The 20,740-nt window shown below is 29.0% G+C and overlaps 2 protein-coding genes and 1 long non-coding RNA gene across 4 annotated transcripts in view; all 3 read right to left on the reverse strand.

Moving 5' to 3' along the window:
* The window catches only part of LOC145971313 (uncharacterized), an 84,590-nt gene that overhangs the window by 35,018 nt on the left and 28,832 nt on the right, over positions 1-20,740 (reverse strand). The gene's annotated exons all lie outside the window — the stretch shown is intronic.
* Positions 249-5,064, reverse strand: LOC145971294 (sorting nexin-4). The gene is made up of 10 exons (XM_083098837.1): positions 4,846-5,064; positions 4,176-4,282; positions 3,834-4,050; positions 3,641-3,746; positions 3,442-3,551; positions 3,226-3,363; positions 2,833-3,043; positions 2,620-2,752; positions 2,422-2,536; positions 249-2,328 (listed from the first exon to the last, which is right to left on the reverse strand). Exons 1-10 carry the CDS (start codon positions 4,924-4,926, stop codon positions 2,278-2,280), a joined length of 1,269 nt encoding a protein of 422 aa, XP_082954963.1. The 5' UTR covers positions 4,927-5,064; the 3' UTR covers positions 249-2,277.
* LOC145971283 (synaptic vesicle glycoprotein 2B) lies at positions 6,556-17,124 on the reverse strand. Of its 2 annotated transcripts, none has more exons than XM_083098802.1 (12): positions 16,785-17,124; positions 11,188-11,250; positions 10,627-10,788; positions 9,405-9,567; positions 8,914-9,035; positions 8,402-8,646; positions 7,918-8,075; positions 7,625-7,823; positions 7,426-7,540; positions 7,108-7,267; positions 6,842-6,969; positions 6,556-6,759 (listed from the first exon to the last, which is right to left on the reverse strand). In XM_083098802.1, exons 1-12 carry the CDS (start codon positions 16,906-16,908, stop codon positions 6,689-6,691), a joined length of 1,710 nt encoding a protein of 569 aa, XP_082954928.1. In that variant the 5' UTR covers positions 16,909-17,124; the 3' UTR covers positions 6,556-6,688. The 2 variants fall into 2 exon arrangements, with proteins under 2 accessions (XP_082954928.1, XP_082954936.1); XM_083098810.1 differs by lacking the exon at positions 16,785-17,124 and adding an exon at positions 14,813-15,616.

A 20,740-nucleotide genomic window follows, 5' to 3' on the forward strand; every position in this document is an offset into this window, starting at 1 on the left:
TATTAAATTGACTGTGAATTACATTCTGCTCGGTAAAAATAATTTTACTGCATTCATATATTATATATAGCACAATATAATTTTATAAATTTTCATAAATAATTCAATTATATTTAGTACCATATGTATTTTCATATTCTTGAGAATTATTTCGAGAATTTGCGATTAAGATATAATTATCTTTAATATTTTGACAGATGCGCAGGAATATACTTGAGCTGACAGGAAAAATAATTTTACTGCATTCATATATTATATATAGCACAATATAATTTTATAAATTTTCATAAATAATTCAATTATATTTAGTACCATATGTATTTTCATATCCTTGAGAATTATTTCGGGAGTTTGCGATTAAGATATAATTATCTTTAATATTTTGACAGATGCGCAGGAATATACTTGAGCTGACAGGAAATAATTTTTTTCTGAACCGCATGTGGACGGTAGAAAATATATTCCACGATGTATCTTTCTATTATTCCTGCAATATTTTAAAAATATAACACACATCTTACATTGAATGATTAAATAGTGAAAATGAACTGACTAATAGAAATATGTGAATAAAATATCTATAATAACAAGCACTAAATTTATTCTCTGTAATGCTTTCCCTCTGTAAAGCTAATTGTTGCATTTTTTAAAATCTATGTGTAGATTTTTATCACATGTAACAAAAAAGAAAAAAAAATAGATTTTTTTATTTGCAAAAACAAAATTACAGTAAGCATTATGCCTATAAATAGATATAGATATAAAGTGATACAGATATAAGTGAGTCATATATACATTTTTTTTTTTATTATCTGTTCACAATATAAAGCTGAATACATGTATAAAAGTGTCTAATATATAATAATATAATACGTGCCTATAAAAAAATAAATATAAGGTAATTTACTTAAATGGAAAATATATATCGTACAGAGTTTCTCGTTTAGCCTTGCAGAATTTTTTAAAAATACAAAATATACACGTTGTGCCTTTGAACAGAAAATAACAAATATAAATTGATTAATACAACCATGTGGATGAAATCTTCATATAGACATTAAGTTTATTCTCTCTAATCTTCCTCTAATTGCACTTTTTAAAGTCCACATATGAATTACTACCATATATAATAAAAATAAAAGTTTCCTCTATAAATTTTTTTTTAAATATGAAGAGAATGCGCCATATATATCAATAATAAAAAATATAGATGAACTATATATATATTTAATTACCTGTTCATAACATCAAGCTAAAGTTATGTATAAAAATGTATAATATATGACAATATAATCGTGCCTACGCTGAAAATAAATACAAAGTAAATATATATAGATTGTACATCTTTTCGAGTATTTAAATGCGACGGGAAGAAATAATTATATACTTATCTGTGCATAACAATATCATAGAAAAGAATATACAAAATATGTTTAAAATTCAAAAGAAATTATGAGATATATCCAATAAAATTAAATTTATATATACATATGTGTATATGTATATATGAGAGATCATATATATCGATAATACGATACAATCTACTAATAAATTACAAACAATTGAAAAAAATTTGTATAGTTAACGCCAACAATATCTGATAATAATAATACTGAAAATATACGCCATTGAAATAATATATATAATAAATACTGTTAATAGTAATAAATACAATTAACTTGTGTTGATAATGCACATTGATTTTCGGTCATACAAATATATTGTATACATTTATTCAGAAATGAATATAATTCTGCATGAAAGATTAAATTGGATTTAATAGCGAAAATGTGTAATTACTAAAGTGCCTATTCAACGACGAAGAAAGAAAGGTGTATAAAAAATTACATCATTAGAATAAAATCTGCCTCTAGCATTCTCATTTGCATATAGCAGATTTGATGAGATACGAGAAATTTTCGCGAGAAAATATCGCGTTGTTGTTTGATACAATTAAGTACGATCTCTTTTTCGCGCATCATTGATTGTAATCGATTATTCATGCCCGCACGGAAGCGGTGTAAATATAATATATATAAATATTTGAATAATGTGTTTTGTCATGTTTATATATATCCAACAAATATATATGAATTACATACATACATAATATCTCCTATACATAAGTCTAAGACATTAAATAATAACCATCATATACATCGATATGATAATAAGCGTAGGGCATGAGTATAAACTTACAGATGCAGGAATGTATATCGCATAAGAAACGCGGAAGCGATTATTGTTCTGTGACAGTCTGCTTCATCATAAACATGTTCACGGCATACTTTCAAGACAATCTTTGATGTGCTGCCAAGCTTGGAGACCCTGTATCAATAGAAAACATCCAATGTAATCGTCAAATTCAGCATGTATAAAGTAACACTTAGAGTAAAGATTATTATTGAATTTAATATCAACCTTTCTAGCTAGTTTAAATTGCAAGACGCAATAAGCTGCCAAAGTCTCTTTCAGATCGATGACCTTTTGGTGTTGGAATCTCTCGATATCCATCATGGCTTTAATGGAAAAAGACCTGTGGCAGGATCAGCGAATTATTAAAATTATACGTTTACGAATCTCATACAGGATGACGCTCATCAGAACTTTGTCTCTTACTTTAAATCTTCGTCCATTTGTTTTACAGTTTTATCATGCTGCGCGATTCGCTGTTCCAACTGAAGAATCTTCAACTCGCGAACTTCCTCCGTGTCCACGGAGCCGAATAAGCGTGACATCAAACCGGCTTTACCTTGAGAATAAGAAAATTTATTATCTTTATACAAAAAAAATAAAATTCTAATGTTATTCCAAATACGTATTTTCCAATACCTTGCATAACTTTCTCCTTCTGTTCAAACGTGGTGGTTAAGGCATCCTGTGCCTCATCTTTCGCAAGTTGCACGGCTTCCCTGCGTCTAACCACAGCCTGCAACGCCGACGCACCGAACAGCCACTCCTTCAGCTGATCGGCTATGAGCTCTTCCTCCTCGAGTGTGGTATCTATCGTTGCCGCTAATGAGTCCAAGTAGTGTCCCGATTTCTAAGAAAACAGGCTGTAATGTGGTGTTTGGCAATTTTTATACTTACACTGGGTTTTTTTTCTTTTCTTTCATCAGTCGCGTTACTGTGCTCTTATAGTCGCAAATAATAATAAATAAAATCAAGAATTTTTCTCTTATTGACACATCTACAATGTTATTTCTATAATGCAACGAAGAATACCTGCAATCCATCGCCCATCTCTCTCTCTATCGCACTCCATTCACTAAAGACACGTCCGTAATTCGCGTGCAGCTTGTATAGACTATGTTGCTTTTCTACGAGGCGTGCACGTACTCGCAGAAGATTGCACAAATTATTCTGCAAGATTGTACAAGGGTATCATTACGTTATTACGTGATACATGATTACATGATTATTTTAATTTGCGATGCATACCTGCAGCTCAATTCCATAATTTTTTATAGTTTCGAACCGCTTGTCCGGTTTCCTCAATCGTACTGCTACACTAAGCGCTTTTAGTTTTGATTCTGCAATCTGCAGATACCCTATGTAAAAATAATAAAGGTGATTAGATATAATAATTTAATATAAGAAATTAATTTTAGCCTGTATATAATTTATAGCAATAAAATACCTGTCTCTTTAACACTTTCTCTCCAACCATCCTTTTGCTGGAGAAATCCCATAAAATGCTCATCTCGCGAAAGAATAAGATGTGATGCCACTCTAATAAGAAAATTCTATACAAAAATATTTTTTAAGTTTTTTTCAATATTCTTATATTCTTATTGTACAATTATTTTTGGAAATATCAATCAAAAACGTACCTCAAGACCAGCTCTTCTACGGTCGACAAAGTCGGGATCGAATGTATCAGTCGTCACTTTTTGCCACGCGTAGAGAACTTTCTTCTCCGGTAATGGTGGTAATACAATATAAGGATAAGAAATTTCCAAATAAGCGCGAAGCAATTCAAATTCGGTATATCGTCGCCATAATGAGCTTATCCTATTTAACGCGCTTTTGAAGTCTGGATCAGTGACTCTGTAAAAAACAATAAAATGTAATATATAATAAAAAAATGTGCTGGGGAATATAATTATATAATAGTAATTTTCAATGAACTGTTATGTATATGCAATTCAATATTTTTATACTTCTTTACTCACTTGGTTTCAATAAGATATACCGTGTAAAATTCTCTTAGATTGAGCGCCTTGTTTGCTCTTTTTTCAGCTTCTACTATTGAGATCTCCATATGGTCCAGCAAACAATCCTGGAATATATTATATTACAAATTCAATTTCCAAATATTTATGTAGATTTGAAAGACACCGCTTATTCTCCGTCTCTTTCGTTATCACTCATGCAGGATATTGTGGTTTGAAAATACAATGGTACACAAACGTTGATAGGCAACAGCTGTATTCACAGCAAGAACATACAAAGATATACGAGGGAATTGAGAAACGAATATATACGTACGTATGTATACATTTATTATGTATACGTGTATGTGTATATGTGTATACACATACACATACACGAATACACACGTACACGATGCAAGTCAGTGACACCGATTGAGAGACGCTGCGCAGTACTCTGATGATCACTGCGCGACATACATTCGCCTTAATTAAAAAATTCCCAATCTTAATTAAAAAATTAATTAATCTATTATTTTTTTGTCTGATCCGGAAATATTGATTCCTTTTGAAATTCTGGAATCATACGACGATTCTACAACGTGAGACGCAACACGACTTTGGATAGGCGAAACGCTATGTATCGATTTGTCAGACGAACGTGGAAAATAAGCTCCGGAGCTCTCTTTACCTCTTTCCGTGTCTCCACGGCGATCATGTTGTTGGCGTTAGCCTCCCTCTGATAGTTGCCGTTCTGCAAGACTTCTTCCATGATTTCCGATGGGGCGTTCAACTACCTACGAACCCAGCCAAAACCAACAGGACTCCAGAATTTAGTTCTTCACATCACGTCGGATCGCTCGAGCCCGACCAGCGACCACCACTGCTGTATCGACACTGGCACATTGTACGTCGGAGAGCTGGTAAAAGCAAGCTCTAATATTGCGCACGATCGCAGCAGTCCGACTAAGAATCGAGCCCGAACAGTGAAGTTAAAATACAAAATTTACACTATAAAAAAAAGATGAAAAATACAATTTATAAAAATGTAAGAAAAATGTAGAAACCAAAAGCGTCGACATGAAAAATTCCCATAATTGTTATAAAATATTAAATGTACATAATCTTTTTTATTCTAATAATATTATAGATATCTGCATAAATAATAACTTGCAACTCTTAAATTCCAATCTCTCTGGTTTAGCTAGTGTCCTTCTCTCAGCTTTTTTATATTTATTGCTTTTTTTATTTCCGCAGGTTAATCTCTTGATCTTCCCACTAAATTGACAATTGTCATTTTAAGATTTGTTTTAGCAATTTCAATTCTTCCAAACTTTTTAAAAACAGAATTTTAATTGGTGAAGGAGAGATGATGAAGATTGTTATCAATTTTTTCTCTCTAACTTGGAAAATCATAGTATCCCTCTTAATTTGGTTTTCCCCCTTCAATCTGTCCGATATCTGGATGCTTCCAGGTGCTTTCATCGATAACTACGTTACCGCCGACATAGCTCGAAGGTTTAGAATATTCAAACCTCCTTACTCAGCAAATGTCTTCATTAAAATGGAGATAACCGAGAAAGTAAAATTTTTATTATAATTGTATTTTAATGCATGCTATTGTAATTCAAAAAATAAAGAATATACAATACAGAATTATAAAATATATAATAAACTATATTATATTAAATAAGTAATGAATTTTATATTACAATTAATTTTACATACACATAATTATTAATAAAACCAATGTATTAGTTTTTAATCACTTTAATCTTTCGATTCACATATTATTCAATGATTCATATATTATTTCGCAATTTTAATTCAAAATGAACAAAGTGACAAATTATACTTAAATTAACGAAAGCTTTAAAGCCGGATGCATTTTATTTTACTATAAGATAAATAATTTTTAAGAAAACAAATAAAGTTAAACAATAATATATAATTGTTATATTCTATTTCTTCGATTTTCATTTTAAATAAATAAATTTCGTCAAGCGTCTTTACAACTTGCGTGACAAAATGAATATTCATAATATAACGAAAATTAGTAAATATAATTTTATTACATTTTATTACATTTTTACACATTGCACTATTTATTATATTATTTCTCTATTTTATTTTCATTATTTTTAATAAAAATATGATGAATATTATTGAGATCGATTCTAATGTATTTAACGATGCATAATTCTTTAAAAATACATTTTTCTAAAAGATATATATGTATGCATATGTACATTTGCGAGTACATAATTTATACATCATGATATATATTATATATATTATATACATTATATATATATATATATATATATATATATATATATATATTATATATATTATATATATTATATACATTAGATCGAAATAAAGCCTTACAGACTATACATATATGGACACGTTTATTTACATGGTAAAAAATATTGTGCATAGATATAAAAATAATAAATATCGATAGTTATTAAAATATATAATAACAAAAAATATTTACATCGATAAATACAGGATATCTCTTCGAAAAATTAAGCAATATCCTTCGCTTTGTCGACATCTTCTTTTTTGCGAGGTAGTACAACGACCAAAAATGCACATGCTAGAAAAATTTTAAATATGTTTCAAAAAAGTTTTATGTACAATTATAATATATTTGTGTAAACACAAGAAAGTACTTATACCTAAACAAGCCGAGCCGATCATAATAAATGGTCCTAGACATGATAAATTAAATAAAATGGGAAACAATAAATTGCCTATTACTGCGCCTATTCTTCCCATCATCATAGTTATGCTGACTGCCATGGTTCTGTTTACGGAATAAATACGTAAGAATATTATGAAGCAAATACAAATAAACAACGATTTCTTCTCATTTAATATTTAACAATAATTTAATATTTTAAATACTTTAAATTAATAAACACTTTATAAATTACTCCCATACCTTAGACATGTGGGAAAATTGTCAACGATAACATTAGTAATAGTTGCACCACCTATACTCGACATAGCAACAAATACCGAAGATAGTCCGAGAATACTGTTGGTATCTTCAGCCCAATAAAGCGAACCACAACAGGTAGCAGCGACAATGAAACAAATTGCTGCAAAAATATAATAATTATAATACAATTACAAATAATTATATGAATTTTGCAGTAAAATTATGACGTCGCGAACATTATCTTTCTTAGCTAATTTCATGAATAAAATCACCATTCATTTATCACTGCATCTATTATTACAATCATCGGTATCTTACCCATCAGTTTCTTTTTTCCAACTACAGTAATCAAAGTACCACCCAGAGTATAACCAATAACGCTTGTAATGGCGATAACAATAGAATTAATAAAGACTTGAGAATTCATCTCCATCTGAAATTGATATGCACATTATTTCCCAAATTTACTTTCCATAAATTACGATCAAAGTTTATTCACATCAGAAAGATAACTTACTGGAACGCATACAAATGCATCATTGTTCATCGTTTCATTGACATATCGAGTAGAATTAAGATGCAATTTTTCTTGACCTAACATGTAACAAAATGACGGCTGCAGATCAGATACACGGTTGTCATTCTTCATGAAAGTATTCTTGTAACTCTCGATCATCGCAAACAACTGTGGCATCCAAAGTCGCAGTGAGTTTGATCTGCAATTGAAGAATCTCATAAATTGCGTTTATTTCTTTTCTAAATTGAATTTAAGAAAAAAGAGAGAGAAAGAGAGAAATTAATCAAACTAACCCTAACGTTGCTCCCAGCTGTATCGTCGATATAAGTATCAGTTTGAAAATATTAGGTGGTAGGAAGAGAGGTTTCATCTGCTTTAAGCAGCTGCGCAACTTGTCCTGTATTCGTTCCCCGGAAGATTCAACGGAATATTCATTCTCAAGAGATTTTATCTGTCAATTCAGTGGCATCGTTAATAAATTCGACCAATAGCCGCATTTCATTATGCATGTTCTATACCTTCGTCGAAGTGATTTAAAGTTTTATATTTTTAATTCGTATTTTATTTACTCAATTGCTGATGCAAAGTTATTCGTGACAGTAAATGAACAGTTCGATCGAGAAACTTAAATTCATGCTGATTTTAATCGGAATTGAACTACAAATGTATTTCAAAATGTATTAATTCTTTTCAAAATGTTTTTCAAACTGTTTTTAAAATTAAAATAAGGGGTCTAAATACGTCTTTTGAATAAAATATATTGTTATACATAATTACCGGATATGTGTCAGGATCTTTTCCAGTATTGACTGAGTAGATTTTCTTGAAGACATTCAACGCTTCATCGTATCGACCTTTTAGGATAAGAAAACGTGGACTTTCTGGGAAAGCGTAAAGAGCGGCGCACGCTAGAAATTCTGGTAACGAACAGATTGCTAGAAACACTCTCCACGAATTTATTTCTATTGTTTGATCGAAAAGTGTAACGTCCCAGTTTTGAGGTAGTATGAGCCATGCTATACCTAAGAATAAAAAATTAAAAAATATTTTTTATTTAATGCAAATTTATTTATTATAAAATATTCACGTACTTATACAAAATAAATCGCATGTCTTATTATTTTTATTAATTTTTTAAATCAATTTCAATTCCTTTAGTACTTAATAAATTTAATAATATCAGCAATGGGCATATTATAATACGTACACATTCCTGGCTTAAAAATCGCCATTATATATAATTCAACCCTCGTTGATTTTCAGATAAGGTGTGTCAAGGCTGTACTTACATGGCAGGGAAATGTTTCCAAGTGAGAAGAACACGCCAAGCCACATGTACGAGCGCGATCGATGGACTTCGTCATGTATCTCCGCCAAGTATGACATAAGTGCTGCGTATGGGCCAGATATGCTGCAATTTATTAGTCGGAATACTTTTGTATAAAATTTGTATTGTATAAAAAATTTTTATTGTACATATATATATTTATAAAAATTTTTTAAATTATAAAATTTTTATTGTATATATACATATTTATATATATGTGTGTGTATGTTACTACAATATTTTTTTTGTAATTAAATTGAAAACACAGAGTGAATAAATATAGAATATTTATTAAATGTAATAAATTTATTAAATATTTCAATCTAGTCACAAAAGAATTAATATTACAATTATTACTTGCATAATTAATATTTGATTAATTAGTGTATTTACTTATGCATAGCATATGCGGCATATAACATCAGATCACAACGACCATTGATTCCAACTTACATAACACCATCGAAAAATTTGAATGTTATTAAAAGCCATGAGGTGTGTGAAAAACACGTCGCCAGACTTAGCAAACCGGTAACCAAATAACCGTAAAACATTAGTTTTTTACGACCGAACGTGTCGGCCATGCAACCCCAGAAAAATGCCGTGCTAATCATTCCTGAAACAGATTGACAAAATTAGCCGATTCTATGTTCATATAAGTTTTCAGTCAGAAATTTGATCTTAAGACAGATGTGAGAAATAGCGTGCAACCGAAATTAAACTTTTATCGCTTTAAAAAATAGAATTAAACTTTTATTTTTTTAAGCGATATCGTTTCCATATTTATGATATCCCATGACCTTACAAGATCAGTGTCGGATTATTCGATAGGCACACACCTAGGGGTCTCCAAGCTGAAAATTTTAACTAAAGATGCTTTTGCTCCGTTCTTTAGTTTTCATAAGAAGTATTTCATAAGAATTCTATAATCGAGAATCGTGAGACGCGAGATGCACATTTACATAATGCATATATAATTATATCTTTCAAAGTGTATATTTATATATTCTTTGGGCGTGGTGGTAAATTATTACTTAAACTGCGTCTTATATTTTCAATATTATAAGAAAGATATTTTAAATGTCCTATTTTTTAATCATTCATCCTATATTTTTTTATAATAATATTCCAAATATATTAATGGCATTTATTAATGATATACAAGAATGAAGGTGTATTTCTTAAATATTTCTTTTTTTCTCTTAAGTAATTTCTTTTATTAAAAGTAATTTGCGACAATAAACTCTTGCGTTTTCCTATTTTTAATAATATGTAAATAACAATGCAAGATGGAAATCATTGTCATTGATTTAGAGTTCTCTCAAGGCCTTTGTAAGCGAGGAGAGCCCCCGAGATGGCTGTACCATTGGATTTATGAGGAACCTTAATCCGCCACTGGATAAGCTGCTCGCGCGGATCGTAAGCGATCGTGGGCGAAAACAACCGAGCGAAAATAATTCGACCGATTGGAATTCATATGCGACAAGAAATAAGATGATACGGTATTTACCGTGGGTTCGTGTTTGCCCTCACTCTATTGTCTACAACGAACCAGCAGTGTACACCGCGCAATAATCATACTTTAAGCTTGCTAAACTCTGGCGCTCTCATCGAGCTCCCTCGCATCTGTAATAAACCGTTGTTATGCAATTGTTAGGCGAATTGAAAATACCACCTGCGAACGTCATTGAGTTCAATAGTCCCTTGTCAAACATGGTTAGCTGGAGATCACATTCAGCGGACGGTAGCACGTAGGACATCACTGATGAGGAGAAGATGCTAGAGAAACTACCCGGGAGCACTGCCAGTAGCAACAAGTAATTAAATTTTCCATAACCTGGTAACAAATATTGGACACATATTAGTACATTTTATTAATTCTGTCCGATATATTGTGTAAAATGTTCAAGGATTATATATGATTACACGTGATGAATCATTGATGACCTCTTCTCTATCTATAATATAATATGTATAAATACCTGCCTATAATATACTATGATAATAACATAATGTCAGATCGATCAATATACTTACTTATCAATGTACTTACATATATTATTAATATAAATTCAATTGTGATATAAATATTTGTTAGAAATTGCATTTGAATTAGAATTAGTATATGCAACTTATTCTTTATGACATTAATAGAAATTCACGCTTTGCTGAATACGTTAAAGAAGCGATATCGCAAAATACTGAGACTCACAATTATAGGCAAATTTTTACTTACCTGTTGCTGTGATTGCTCGTTCAAAATCTGCTGGATCTGAATCTCCGGTTTTTGCGTCTTCATCTATAAACAATTAGCACTGAATTATGATAAATCTTGACAAAATGTAGCCGTTTTAGATTTATATGGATTAAACTTTATATTACACCTGACTGACACATAGGTTTGTATCTAAACATTGTATCGTAAGCAGGTGAAAAAGGCGTGAAAAAAATTATTATTCCTGCCACTTACCACTGAGTATGTTACTTTCTCGCAGTTAGTTTCACGATGATACTTTGTATATTTATACAATCACGAGAAGCTATTAATTGTCATAATACTTGTCGAAATGTCGAAAATATATATCTTTAAATTGAGATTCTCAAAGTAATAGTATTAATAACATATATATATATATATATATATATATATATATATATATATATTAAAAAGAAAATGGCATAAGAGCCAACGCGCGGTAGTTGGAGCGCAGAGAAACAACAACACTTCTTTCTTTTTTCAATATTAGTTTATTAAAAAACACATTATAATAACAAAGAGCGCTTTTTGTTATTATAATGTGTTTTTTAATAAACTAATATTGAAAAAAGAAAGAAGTGTTGTTGCTTCTCTGCGCTCCAACTACCGCGCGTTGGCTCTTATGCCATTTTCTTTTTAATTTTTTGATTACTTGAGCCAAATCTCTAATTATTAAATATATATATATATATATTTATTATTTAAAATGAATAACATATTTGTTATTTATTATGTTATTTTTTTATTACAATTTTGGCATCCTACATCGTCATAATATTATTGCATATTTATTTATTCGCGATATTAATCAATTTAATACGATTTTATAATTTAGTTAAATAAGAGACACAAAAAAGAAAGAAAGATTCATAAGATAATAATCCGCTATGGAAAATAGATCTTTCACAGAATACATCATATGATAAAATCCGTTACATGATATATTACGTGAAAAACATGTTTACGGGATTAATCGATAAAATATAATCATTATATGCAAGCAGTTAATCGCTCTCTCATTAAACGGAATAACATATTCTTACGAGATATGAATCAAGTAATTTAATTACAATAAACGTATTTTGCGACATATCATAAGACACTACTCGTATAAGTCTTATAAATTTTGCTTCGAAGAACATGTAGGATTAATAAAATATTAAACTCGTTTTATCAGATGATTCTAATTTATGTTTTGACATTTGTAAAAAATCACAATAATTCTTCTGTTGAAAATCACACACAATCACGAAGACAACGTACGTCGTGTGACGGGATGTGATCGACTAACTATTTATCGGTATATACCAAATTATCGGTATATACCAAAATATTTGCTTAAGGATCCCCCCTTACCTTATATACAAGAAAAGTCAAAATTATCTAATACTCTTTGAATTTCCTTAGTACTAAAAAATGTTTTTTTAAATAAAATTTCTTCTTTTCCGAATTTTTAAAAAATTTTTTAAAATTTCTAATATTCTTTTTTTAATAATAAGATATCAATTATTATTATTGCAAGGAATCATACAAAAAGGAACCATTTGCGATTCAAAATTCAAATATACTCCTGGATAAAATTAACGCATAATATTTTTTTCACTTTTTCTTTAAAATTTTTCGTTAAAATTTAAATAGCAGCATTTAAAGAAAAAGTGAGAAAAAAATTATGCGTTAATTTTGTCCAGGAATATATAAGTTTGTAATTAAATTTTATCGACATATATATATATATATATATCAATTATTTATACTAACATATGTCTTACAGATATACGTTAATCATTTTATAAAAAAATGTATAAAGTAAATAAAATGGTAAATGAAAATGTAAAATTTACTACAAACTTGTATTTTTATGCTAAATAGTATGCATAATAAAAATACAATTAGCAGTAACATTATTTATAATATCTGCTTGTATAACATGGACTTTATAAAGCAATTATAAAGCAATTAAGATAGATTTTTATATTTATAAAATATAAAAATAAAACAAGAATTAAAAATTGTATAAATATTTCCAACGCATTTAGACATTCACATTATTATGGCCGGAATTCATAGTCCGATCTTATTCAAGATCATCTTAAGTAAGGTTTGAAAATGTTATACGGCTATTTCATTGGCTGAACAGAATCTTAAGACGACCTAAGACCAGACAAGACAATCTTGAATATAAGATCGGACTATGAATTCCGGCCTATATATTCATTTCTTCAACGAAAAAAGAAGAGAAACAAAATAAAACTAAAATCACTGAGTTTTTCTTATTAAATAATTAGTAATAAGTTTGACACAGACTTTTCAAGCTACAGACTTTTCAATAAACTTAATATCTTGAGAATGATATATTAAATATATACATCATCAATTTTTATAAACATTAATAAAATCAAAATTATAAATATTAAAATTAACATTAAAATATATCAATCAATTATCTCTTATATTGTTATTGCAAAAGTGTTCAAAATGCGAAATAACTTGAAATAAATAATATATAAATATATTATATAACGATATATAAATGTGCCTTTGAAACAGGTGAAATGAATATAATATGACCAATATTCACTTCGACAGTATGCACATTATCATATAATAAATGATCGTTATTAATGGATTACGCTTGATCGACTTGTCTCGCGATCGTTTCACATTCGGACGCAATTGAAGAAATATTATGCAGATATACGCAAATTATTATGTATCACCCACACTTTTTTTTACTAGTTCCATTCGTAAATTATATTTTTTACAATCAGAAAACGAAATAATTACATAAGAGATAATTATATATAATCCATTTCAAGAGCAAAGAAAAATAAAACAAATCTGTTCGCAAATCAAATAGCCAAGAAAATATTAAAATATATATGTTGCTTAATTAAAAAAGATTTATACAATCAAACAAATTTAATAATGTAACAAGTAGAAATAATTAAAATTATCTCTCAGTCTCATTACAACCTGTGTATTCAATTAGTCAATAATTTATAAGGATTATCTCGAATACCGGAACAGATAATATTATCATATAACAATATAAATATTTCTGAACATACAATTTCATATTTTGTCTAATAACAATACTTGCTGGGTCTTATTATTTAATAATGCGATGAATAATTGCTGCAAAAGCGGAAGTTAGCATCTCGAAAAAATTCGATAATCCTATATAAAAATGTCTCATTATTTAAATATGTGCTTAATATAAAATATGTACATTAAATTAAGAACACATATAAAATAATAAAAAGGGACAAAAAAACATTAAGTACAAGAGATAGAAATGTAATTAATTAAAAGCATAATTTTTTTCAACAATTTGCTGTCCAGATACCCCTGGAATACCCCTTAATCGAATAATATAAATTAAATTGTTATTAATTAATACACAAAGAGAGAGAGAAAGAAAGACAAAGGGAAAGACAACAATATTTCACTATCCACAAGAGCTAGAAACGATTAAGAAAAAGATATGTACTATCAAATTTATTAATGTGACAAATAGAAATAATTAAAATTATCTCTCAAAATAAATAAAATCTGAGATATAAATATAAAATCTTATTTAATGATAAATTTAGCGACAACTTGCCTTTAGATTTCAACGGCTTCATTAAAATATCTTTGTCTGTCGTTCCTTCACATACGTGAAAAGTTTGCGGAATAAAAGTACAAGGTATACAGCGATTGGAAGTGCAAGCTCGCGATGTACCGCAATCTTTATTCTGTCTTTTTGCAACACCTCGAGGATATCTTTGGGGAGGATATCTCTACGTTTCCTTAATCGTGCATGTACAGCGGCAACCGCTAAACTGATTCGCAAGAAAAGTATAACCGAGGCAAAAGAAACGATGCGAAAAAAGCGATGACGATTGACGACGGTGGGGCGACGGTCAGGAACAGGTTCAATCTCGCGTATCGGTGAGAAATTGTCATCTCCCGCACCCACGTATGCGAGGAGGGGGTCAGGTAAAAAAATTCCAACGTGAATTCCCTTGTTATCACTCGTAAGACACCAGACGAATAATGTCTAATGGTAGATAGCGCGAGCACAAATATTTTTTTGGCCTGCAACATGTTCCACTGGGCACTTAAAACCCATTCTTTTAAAACCCATGCTTTTAAAACCCATTCTTGAGCGAATCAAAAAAAATTTTAAGAGATACAAAAATTGTGTCTGAGAAACTAGGATGTTGGTTGAGAAACCTATGTATGATACCTGTGTCGTCTCTTTTTCTGACAAGGTACTCTACGTCTGTATAACTCTGTTAGACATACTTGTACTATTTTGTTTGGAATTTACAAGATTTAGAATTGACATTTAAGGGGTTATACCTAGTCAGCAAGTCGAAAAAAACGTATTTTTGGGGAATTTAAAAAAAAAACTGTTAGGTATTTTTATTTCATCGATTCTTTATTATAATATATATCTATCAAAGAAGTTTTCATAATTTTTTCAATTAAAAATATCGAGAAATGTAGGCACAGTAGCTATTTTCCAGAGACATCTTTTTTCGGAGGCGCTTGGCGGTGAGCAAGATTGCTCGGAGCTGGATCATCTGAAATAAAAAATTCAAAAGGATTTAACTTTCGTATGAATTGATCTAGTCGGTAAACAAAGGATTTTACAAAAAATTGATTTTTGACAATGTGACAGACGTTTAACGCAAAAATACGAATTTTTCGTGTTAAAACTTTTCGTTCTTTTGTTAATAAAAAAAAAAAGGTTTCATCAAAATTAAAATTCCTTCGTTCACCGAGTAGATCAATTCATACGAAAGCTAAATCCTTTTGAATTTTTTATTTCAGATGATCCAGCTCCGAGCAATCTTGCTCACCGCCAAGCGCCTCCGAAAAAAGATGTCTCTGGAAAATAGCTATTGTGCCTATATTTCTCGATATTTTTAATTAAAAAAATTATGAAAACTTCTTTGATAGATATATATTATGATAAAGAATTGATGAAATAAAAATACCTAACAGTTTTTTTTAAATTCTTCAAAAATACGTTTTTTTCGACTTGCTGACTAGGTATAACCCCTTAACTCGAAAATTAATGCTTGGTGTATAGTCGTTTGATTGCCATACCGGTTCGATGATGCCGAAGACCGGTGCATGATGTGCATCCTCTATGATAAAATCTCGTGGGTAGAAACATTGTCATGAAATACTATTGATCAAGAAAAAAATATGAGATAAAATTGTAGTGGTTAAAATTCAAATTTTTTCTTCAAATATTATAATTACTAACAATAAGTGACAAAATTGAAGATAAGAAAAACAATAAAAAAATAAGAGGTAAGACGTAATAATTAGAACGCAAGAAGAAAAATCTTTTCTCTCTTTTCTTCCTCTTTTTATTAATATATTCCAAAATATCAAAACCTTTTCTTTTTTCCTTTTTATTAATATATTTCAAAATATTTATTGAACTACATACATTAAGTACGTAATGTTGATTTTTTATTTTTAAATATTATAATAACATGTGAGATGCGTAATGATTATAATAATGCATAAATAAGAGAAACAAGGTATCTAGTGGATGGTTATGTCTTACATACATTCGACTTTTATTGACGTCTTTCTCATGCTCAAAATCATTACACCGTTGAATTCTTCTTTCCTCGTAAATTCACTTTTCTCGAGTGCCATCACAGCAATAATACTGAAATAAATATCGCACATCTATCGCATATTATACATCATTGATGCTCCGCACTATCAAAACTCGATAAATAAAATGATGATAACCGCGTAATTTTCAAATTTATTGATTATCTTCCTCGCGACTATATATTTTTCAGTCGTCTGCAATTATATTAATTATAGATACAGAATACTAAAACGTATGCAACTTGTGTGTAACTATTTTGTATTCAACTACCAACCTCACTAACTTACTTAAAACTGAACCTATTTAACAACCTGCAATAATAATATGTATAAGATAATAATACATATGTAACCATAAAAGTAACGGAATATTACCGTTGCGTGGAAATAACCTGTCAAAAATGAACTGAATGATTGACAATGAGTAAATGATTGACAACTGATTTGATAACGAGTAAAAAATGATCAATGGATGAACTAAATGAAAAATGACCTATTGCTGCTAAAAAATAGCATAGCTAGACAGTTTTTCAAATAAATGAGCAGAAAAGCTAAACGAAAAATGATCAAAATGTATTGTTGATTAAATAGCGCACTTATGTAATACGTATATTGTTTTAGTATACAATTTAATATAATTTAACATAAAATTCCAAATTCATTTGCATATAAAGTTATTACTCATAGTTTTGAGATAGTTTTTAAAATAGTTTAGAGATAGTTTTTAAAATACATAATAATCCAGCTTACCTTTGTGTATAGATATCATAATCTTCATTGAGATATAACTAGGGTTGGGAAGTAACGCGTTACTTGTAACGCCGTTACCGTTATAGTTACTTTTTTTTGGTAACGGACTGGTAACGGCGTTACATTTTTTTTTTCTGTAACTGTAACGATAACGTAGTTACATTTTTTTAGTAACGATAACGAATTTAACAGTTACTTTTACCGTTACTTTTCATATTTTGAAAATACTTATGACATCGTATTTCTGTCATACAATTTGTCATTCAATTTTTAGTCATCGACCGACATTCATATAAAATTCGATAATATTTCGGATGAAATTTATTGCTCTGAGAGGTGTCTGTGAAGCTGATACGACAATCTACGAATTTCAAAAAAATACTAAGAGTTCTGATAGCACTTTTCATAGTTCTACAGTTCCTGATAAAAATTAAAGAGTTCCGCATTCCTTATATTGAAAAGTCGAAATCGAAAAAATGTCGTGCTAACTTTGCGAATCTAGCACGACACTCTTCCCTCTAAAGAACCAAAACGCGTTGAATATTATTATTTTTAGCAAGAGTTCCCAATAATTCTGCTATAGTTCAGCCTATATATGCAATTTCAGACCGATATTTCAATAATTAATAATTTTTTATGAATTTTTAATGTCCTCGACCAGCACGACACTTAATAAAAATGTGTCGTGCTGATGATTTTCCGTAGTTTTAACGGCAGTTCTGGACAATTCTATAAAAGTTCTATTCTTTAGAAACATTTTTCAAGCAGAGATTTTTTAAATAATTATTTATGACATAGTAAACGGTCGGAATGGTCTAAATGTCATGCTGGTCTAAATGTCATACTGGTCAAGAACATTAAAATTCGTAGATTGTCGTGCCAGCTTCACAGCCACCTCTGGAGCGATTAATGACATCATTGGTCAATCACAGTTATATCAGTCGTCTGAGGAATGGATGTGAATGGCCAGCTTTTAAGTTTGACGTAATATCGGACGAGAGCACAAAAAGAATGCAAATTTAGCTGTATTTATAAATTTAATGAAAATTAAAATTTTTTTATTTACATGTGAAGTTACATGTTAAGTGCTTTAAAATCTATATCTCTTTAAATTTTTTACGGTTTTGTAAATTTAAAATAAAGAATTTTGCTTTTATATTAATATTTTAATAAAAAATATTACCAAAGTAAATTTTTTATTTAATTCTATCTTGTTTTAACATTAAAAGTAACGGGAAAAGTAACGAATCGTTATTTTTGAAGTAACGGTAACGCTAACTAGTTACTTTTAAAAATAAGTAACTAATAACGGTAACGAGTTACTTTTTTTACTTGGTAACGAGTAACGGTAACGAGTTACTTTTAAAAAGTAACTTTCCCATCCCTGGATATAACACAAGATATTTAAAAGACAACCTACAATAATTATCACGAATAAGATGTAACAAATCATCGTAAATTCAAATGTCGAGAAAGAAGGCTTTTTGAAAAAGAACATAATTATAACTGTGCATTAATCAAATATTTTACGTAACGTAAACAAATATTTTGAATGCATGTTTATTGTTAATATAAATAAAATATAATCTATCGAATATCTTATATATATATATATATATATATATATATAATAAAATCTAATATCCTCTTTTTTAAATATAATAATTTATTTTAGATTTATTTATTTTAGAATGCTCTTACAAATAAACATCTGGTAATAATTGTAAAAGTTCTTTTACGAAAATATGTTTTAGTTTTTGTATAAATATTTTTAATATTTTTAATCCCAACACAAAATCGGCAAAGAAAAACTCACATAATATTACTGTACATAATATTAATGTATATGTAATATAAAAATATATAATTATACATAATATACATTGCAAATATATAATATATGTAAATATTTGCGAACAATACTACACTGAAAAAATTGTATTCTCAACTTAAGAATATGCCACTTATCTTTAGAATATATACCTCTTATATAATCTTTAGAATATATCCTCTTATATATTCTATAGAATATATAAGAGGAAATCCTCTTTGCGCCTATTTTAGTATATACTCTAAAGATAAGTAGCATATTCTTAAGTTGATAATACAATTTTTTCAGTGTAGCACTGCAACTATAGAAGCAATGATAAAATGTATGACGTTTAAGAAACGTGGAATGGCAATTTCAATACGTCATTTAAGTCTACTCACATATGACCTTCGGTTTTAATCGGTTTAAAAATCGATTATGAAGATGATTACAGAATGATGATTTGCACTGCGCTATCATGATTACGATTAAAAAGAGGACACAAAAATCATGAACTTTTTCTTCGTACAAAATCGCCCAAATTAATTACACGTATGTCTGACGAAACAATTAAGGAAATTACTTTATACTAGATGAATTATTTATAAGTCAGGAAATGTATGTTATAGTATGCTAATTAATGTTAACGTATACAATATCTTTTTTTCACCAGTTACAGAAAAATCAAACTTGTTAGCTTTGTGTTAATCACTCACAAAGTTATATTTTTAATTTGCTTTGAATTTATTAACATAACTTTAATAGCAAATATTACAAATGCGAGATTAAAACATATCTGGTAACAAGATTGTTGTTCAGAAAACATTATTTATCTTGATTAAATGCAAATCATTATTATTCAGTAATCAGTGATATTCCGTATGAAGAAAATACAAGCAAATTCTCTCATGCGTAAAACAAAAATTTAAGTAGGAATTAATTCTAGCGGCATTTATGAATGTATCAAATGATAATATGTATCACGCATCGCACAATTTATAATTGATCCGCTGAACTTCGATAACGCGCAATTTATTTTCAACATAAATTCTGCACTTCGTTATTTACTATCTGCGAAAAAATATCGTACAAAAAGATTCAAAACGCTGTGCTTTTAATGACAAATTCTTTTAATGACTAATTTATATTAATTTTCAATTTCAGAAGATTTACAATTGTACACAAAATAATTTTGTTTAATTTACAAAAATAGTTTCTTTAAAGCTTCGAAAAAATAATTTTCAAAAAATGTCAGAATTGTAAATACGAAAATATAATCTTTTGATAAATATTTCTAATAATATGTGTAAAAAGATAACACATTTTATAAAAATAATGAATCAG

This window comes from Camponotus vicinus, unplaced genomic scaffold (genome assembly GCF_025532165.1).
Source record: "Camponotus vicinus isolate PSW18456_S1 unplaced genomic scaffold, iyCamVici1.0 SCAF_1, whole genome shotgun sequence".
NCBI classification, from domain to species: Eukaryota; Metazoa; Arthropoda; class Insecta; order Hymenoptera; family Formicidae; genus Camponotus; species Camponotus vicinus.